Raw genomic sequence first — 6,837 nt, forward strand, 5'->3', positions numbered from 1 at the left:
TTTAATTTAGAACTGTTAATAAATATAAAAAAATTGAATGCGGATGACAAGGCTTTAAAAGTTTTTTAGTTTCTGTGTGAACATCTAACCTATATGATAATACTTTGTTTCAGCTGGCACAGGTTGTACAGCAGAACAAACGATCACTGCGACTAGCACAGAACAGTATTTAACATCGCCAGCATTCCCTAGCAGCTATACGGGGTAGGTGTGATTCATTTGCTGCAAAAGATATATTTTAAACATAAACAAGAAAGATCTTTAAACAAATGTTTTATTGTAACATTTTATATATCTGATTTGAATATTTAGTGTGCCAAACCTGCACTCTACATTTTGTATGTTTCCTAGGCCTAAATTTGGTAGAAATCCAGACGACTTTGTCAATTTTCATCAAAATCTACTTTTGGTTCTATTTGGGTTGTAAATATTTAAGCTTTATAAGAAAAGCTGCACGAAAAAATGTCTATTTCAAAAATGACACTTACCAAACTTACCCCTTTTGATAGTTGAAACTGTTCGTTTAAAACGTTAAAAATAAACACACATAGTTCAAAAATAAAAATGGTCCTATTGTCTTTAATATTAATCATATGCCATGAAACTTGGTCAACATTGTTATAATTCCCTAAACTTGTTTATAATAACATTAACGTTACCATTTTTTTCTGAACCAGATGGGCATTTCGACAAAAAATGTCGCTTTAGTTATGCTCGTCATGCCAAGTTTTATAAAAATTGGTCAAGTTCCGGGGACACCGCGGCAGTTCATCTATTCATATATAGATATAGGAATATACATGTATTTGAGTTTCGTAGTACTAAATCAAAAATATGATAGGTTACTCGAAAACAGCACACACATTTCGTTATTCCCTTACCTTATTCTCGTTTATCCCTGCGATATTTGATATATGGAACTGTCCAAACAGGGTGTCCCAGGCCACTAGTCGAAATGATTAGAAGATGATCATTTGAAATTTTTGGGGGCCAGGAGGATTTTTTGCCGAATCACTATTCAATTTCGTCTTTTGCTATGCATGCTTATTTTAAACCTGTAAAATTGAATCCGTTGTTATAATGGAATGGATATATATCGTAAACAACAGTGAGACTCAGGTCTAATCCATTATATCCCCAAGATAGGATATTTTTTTTAAACTGTCTTTCTCTTTGTAGAAATTCTAATTGTCGGTGGTTAATTGAAGCAACTGAGGGAACAGTTTATTTTGAATTACTATTGAGTGATATTGAATCGTCCCCAAACTGTGGATTTGATTACCTTAAAATATATGACAGTAAGTGGATTTTATGTTATAGAATAGAATAATATTCTTGGTGTATACAATTTTTGTTTTTAAGAATAACAGAATGACAATTTCAGATGATGTACCATCATATACCTGATTCTGAGTGATGTTAATACTTGTAAAATTAGTCCTGTTTTGCTGTTGACTCTTGTCTATCTTTAGTTTTATTAATTTAACATCTATACTAAAGTAAAACATTGGACTTCTCAAAACGCTTTTGATGGAATAATTCTTATATATTGTCTTTATAAAAAAAATGAGAATATAAAGTGAGGAGATGTGGTATGATTGCTTATGAAACCTCTACCCAATAGAGTTTAAATGACTCGGCGTGGATTTGAACAGCTATAGTTCACCGTTCGGCTTTCAACAATGAGTAAAATCCATACCGTATAGTCAGCTATAAAAGTTCCCAAACAGTACACATAAAACGAACTTAGTGTAAAGACGTCATAAACAGTTTGAGAAAACCATGGCCTTGTGCAATTGCCAAAATATAAGTATATAAATGTCGACAGGATGTAGGTCCATATGTTTTCATAAATGTAAAGCAATACATGTTTAATTATGTTTTAATGGATCAAAAACAGAATCAATGTTATGACCGATAAAAAGCGTAGTCAAAGATCTTACTACAGTGTTAAAAAAAATAATCGTTGTCGCTTTTTCAGGTTCCTATGTTTGTGAACATACTTTAACAGTAGATGCCTGCACCAGATATCCAGACGGAACAACGGCGACATACACCAGTAACGGTACAAGTGTTTTACTCTTGTTTGTTTCGGATGCTACAGTAGGATTCAAAGGTTTTAAACTCAAATTTTCTGCAGTATCTTCAACGACAACAGTATCGACTCAAACAGCAGCATCTGAGGAAACAGGTACATCATATGTCGGTGCTATACATTTGATTAGGCCTTTTACTGTATGTAATGTCGTATATGTCCCCAAATTTCTGTGTCATTGATTTCCTCTATTGTCTGTGTCATTGATTTCCTCTATTGTTTGTGTCATTGATTTCCTCTAATATCTATGTCATAGATTTCCTCTAATGTCTATGTCATTGATTTCCTCTTAATGTCTGTGTCATTGACTTCCTCTTATGTCTATGCCATTGATTTCCTCTATTGTCTGTGTCATTGATTTCCTCTATTGTCTGTGTAATTGATTTCTCTGTTGTTTGTGTCATTGATTTCCTCTAATATCTATGTCATTGATTTCCTCTAATGTCTATGTCATTGATTTCCTCTATTGTCTGTGTCATTGATTTCCTCTATTTTCTATGTCATTGATTTCCTCTAATATCTATGTCATTGATTTCATCTAATGTCTGTGTCATTGATCTCCTCTATTGTCTATGTCATTGATGTCCTCTAACATCTATGTCATTGATTTCCTCTAATGTCTATGTCATTGATTTCCTCTAATGTCTATGTCATTGATTTCCTCTTTTGTCTGTGTCATTAATTTTCTCTATTGTTTGTGTCATTGATTTCCTCTTATGTCTATGCCATTGATTTCCTCTAATATGTATGTCATTGATTTCCTCTATTGTCTGTGTCATTGATTTCCCCTATTGTCTATGTCATTGATTTCCTCTAATATCTATGTCATTGATTTCATCTAATGTCTGTGTCATTGATCTCCTCTATTGTCTATGTCATTGATTTCCTCTTATGTCTATGTCATTGATTTCCTCTAATATGTATGTCATTGATTTCCTCTATTGTCTGTGTCATTGATTTCCTCTATTGTTTGTGTCATTGATTTCCTCTATTGTCTGTGTCATTGATTTCCTCTATTGTCTGTGTCGTTGATTTCCTCTATTGTTTGTGTCATTGATTTCCTGTTATGTCTATGTCATTGATTTCCTCTAATTTCTATGTCATTGATTTCCTCTAATATCTATGTCATTGATTTCCTCTAATGTTTATGTCATTGATTTCCTCTTAATGTCTGTGTCATCGACTTCCTCTTATGTCTGTGCCATTGATTTCTTCTATTGTCTGTGTCATTGATTTCTTCTATTGTCTGTGTAATTGATTTTTTTGTTGTTTGTGTCATTGATTTCCTCTAATATCTATGTCATTGATTTCCTCTAATGTACAATATCATTGATTTCCTCTTAATGTCTGTGTCATTGACTTCCTCTTATGTCTATGCCATTGATTTCTTCTATTGTCTATGTCATTGATTTCCTCTAATGTCTGTTTTTTTGATTATCTGCTCAGGTACGTATTGATGATTTGCTCAGGTACGTTTAGGTACCTATGGGCTGTGATTAATAATATCTTATTTAATACATAATATATATAATTTAGTTTGTGAGACATCTCAATTAGTTGATGATATCTTTTTATTAAATGTCCTATTCCCTAACATTTTGATTTAGTGTTGATTTGCATGGCGGGTAATGCACACAAAGTAGGAGACACTTATCCTATTTACGCTCCTTTTGGAGTGCATGCGATTCCCTTAGTTTTTATCAGCTACCTTAATTTGTCTTCTTAATAGATTTATGTGATTTGAACATCGATAAAAGAGAGGCGTAAGATACCAGAGGGATATTCAAATTCATTAGTCGAAAAGTACTATTGCCTTAATTTTATCTATTTTGTTATGTATTTTCACCTTAATTTCTTTAAAACTCCTTTAAAACTTATTGCGCTTCATCTATTTACTGACTGAAAAGCGATGCCAATTCTATAATTTATTAGGGCACTGAAGAAAAATAATTTGCTTGAAAAAGGGGCTCTTAGTTTTTGTCGACATGTGTATGCTAGCACAAAACCGATGAAAGGATAGATCCTAGCTCCGGATCCATCCCTTGTGAATCCGCCAGTGGTGATTTAACATGAATTAAGACGAAAATAAATAACTTTACTGCCTAATTATTTCAGATAGATAATGACATTTGTCAACTTAATTATTATCCGGGGAAAATATTTATTTCTCCTTTATAAAACTGTTTTAAGCTTGTTTTGCCTTTTATTTCAGGTTTTGCTCTTGGAATGGGCGTTGGCGTAGCCACAGGCGTCGTTTCAACACTATTGGTTATTGGAATAATTCAGATAATTAAAAGCAGACTTCAAGCGTCTAAGCTAGGTTCACCACGGGTAAGAAACGTTCTTCCACTGCAAACTCCAACAAGTTTCGGAGGAAAAACCCCAACTCAGAATGGACATCTGCCAAATGGCCATTTTTTAAAAAACGGTGATATTCCGGGAAATCAAAGATTTTCAGTGACAAGTTCAATATCTTCTTCGGGAAATTCCTCCAGAAACGGGAGAACTCCTTCAACAGGACACAGTTCTCCAGTTCATTCAGATACGCAAAATAGAAATAATAATAATTATAAAAGAAACGGTGTATTACCCACAAATATCGGACATGTTTAATTCTTAATAATATGTTTACTGGTCAAGAAAATCTGAAAGAGAATAGAATGTACAGAAAAACGGCATGTTGAGAATTGTTGTATGCATCATAATATGATTAAGTGAATTCGACTATATTTTGTTATAGTTATTATAGGTCGTATTTCTATTCAGTTGTTACAAGTTTTCCTTTTATTTTTTTTAATAGTTTTGTAATAAGTTATGTTCATATATACTACAAAGATATTTGATATAATACTGAACAAAAAAACTGTCAACGAAGTAACTAACATTTTTCGTTCTTGTTCAGTTAAATCATTGTATAACAGTTCACAATTATTGTAAAAACTACAGATTCTTTTTATTTGTTAATCGCAGCAACGTTTTCATTGGTTGTATTTCATTCAGGTGAGCCAAGATGATGTTGAAGTCGATTGTGAGTCAAGGTAACGGTGATGCAGATAATAATTTGCACGTTCAAATAACGCATATTACAAATTTTGTTTTCTGGACGATATTTTACTAATTTTTCTGATCTAATGAAAATTACTTCACACGTAATATCTTGTGATCTTTTGTTCCTATAAAACAAATCATTGTATTGTCACTATGAGCACTTTGTTAGTAGGACAAAGCAGACAAGCCGTTATTGGTCTGTGGCTATCTTTTTTGAATTGCAAATCTAATCACAAGAAAATGCAATCTGGTTAAGATACAGATCCTGTGTCTAAGCTTTGCTTACAAGGATCTGACAACGCTCCGTTCTACTTTCTGTTTAAAAAAACTCTCGAGATCTTCTGGTTTTGTCGGTTTAATACACGCCTTCAAAAATTTGAAAGATGAAATTTCATTGGCTGATGAAATAATTACAAGAATAGAAAGTAAAGCGGAGTCTTGTCAAATCATTGTTTGTAAACAGGATCTGCATTTTAATCAGATAGAAGGAAATGTTACGCTCACTGATCAAACTCTCTAAAAAAGTGTAACACCAACCTTTTTTTGACTGTAAAACTTTGTAGGATAGCTGTTTTCAATTCATTTATGTATTGATGATAGGCTTGTGATCGAAAAAATTCACTTCCGAGAAAACTGTAATAACGATAATTTTTCAATTAAATCCGTTGATTGGTATTGATTGTTTAAATTTTATTTGTTATCATTTTCACTTGATTTAAATTTTACATTGAGACATATATGATATATTCAATAATGATTGAATTATCTTATGATAATTTGAATTTAGGTAACAGAAAAGCTAATGTTTTGTGTAATTTTTCCATTTTCCACGCTGTGTTATTCAAGAAGAATAATTATAAGAAAAAATGCATGAAATAAAATTTCAACATCTTATTTATTCGCATGTTAAATGAATGTAAAATTGTATAATTGTGCTACGTTAAAAAGTTAAGTATATAAGCATGTTTAAGAAAATGTAATAACAAGATTTTCCCTGTATCGAGGTTAAATCCATTAACGTCATTAAATCCATTAAGAGTTTGTAAAAAATCATAGTTGATTGCTCTTCAAATTCATTATCAAAATCAAAAGAAAACATTGAACAAAAATTATCATGTATTTTGAACCCAAAGTTGTAGATATTCAAAAAAGACTTGAGTTTAAATAATATGAGGTTTGAACACTACTTCAGCCTACATTTATTCAAATCTAATTTAGTATGGTGATAATGGTAATACTTAACCTCGATACATCTCTTGACCAAGTAAACATTGGAGGAAGAATATCACTGCCGGGCTGTTGCAATGTTTCATAATCATTTTGTATATATTGTCATTATATCTTTTTTGTAAATTGTTAACTGTATATATATAAATGTTATGACGTTATATCTAAAAAAATTCAAATTATGTCATTAGGGTATTTTCTTCGATAAGCTTTAATAAAAATGTTATTCTTCAAATTGACTTCTTTACACCGAGGAATACATCTTGAGATACACTCATATTTTTTTAATGGTCATTTGTGACAAAGAAATTCCATAGCGGTCATCCAAATCGTAATAAAACTTTCTTAGCGATCACTTCCAATCAAATACCAGAAAGTACCCCTGATACAGTGCCTGTATTGTAAGCATCAGCCATCCTATTAAGGAAATCATGACAGGAAACTCTAGCCCTTCAAAATAAAGCCAT

The 6,837-nt window shown here is 31.9% G+C and overlaps 1 protein-coding gene across 3 annotated transcripts in view; it reads left to right on the forward strand.

Annotated features, from left to right (window-relative positions):
* LOC127735162 (deleted in malignant brain tumors 1 protein-like) overlaps positions 1–6,605 on the forward strand; it is a 43,145-nt gene extending 36,540 nt beyond the window's left edge. For all 3 annotated transcript variants that reach the window (XM_052245265.1, XM_052245264.1, XM_052245266.1), the window contains exons 6-9: positions 114–204; positions 1,180–1,298; positions 1,982–2,191; positions 4,308–6,605. In XM_052245265.1, coding sequence (XP_052101225.1) covers positions 114–204; positions 1,180–1,298; positions 1,982–2,191; positions 4,308–4,708 — 821 coding nt within the window. In that variant the 3' untranslated portion in view covers positions 4,709–6,605. The remainder of the gene's footprint in view (positions 1–113; positions 205–1,179; positions 1,299–1,981; positions 2,192–4,307) is intronic.
* Positions 6,606–6,837: the final 232 nt, after the last annotated feature.

The sequence above is a fragment of the Mytilus californianus genome, unplaced genomic scaffold (assembly GCF_021869535.1).
Source record: "Mytilus californianus isolate M0D057914Y unplaced genomic scaffold, xbMytCali1.0.p SCAF_3, whole genome shotgun sequence".
NCBI lineage: Eukaryota > Metazoa > Mollusca > Bivalvia > Mytilida > Mytilidae > Mytilus > Mytilus californianus.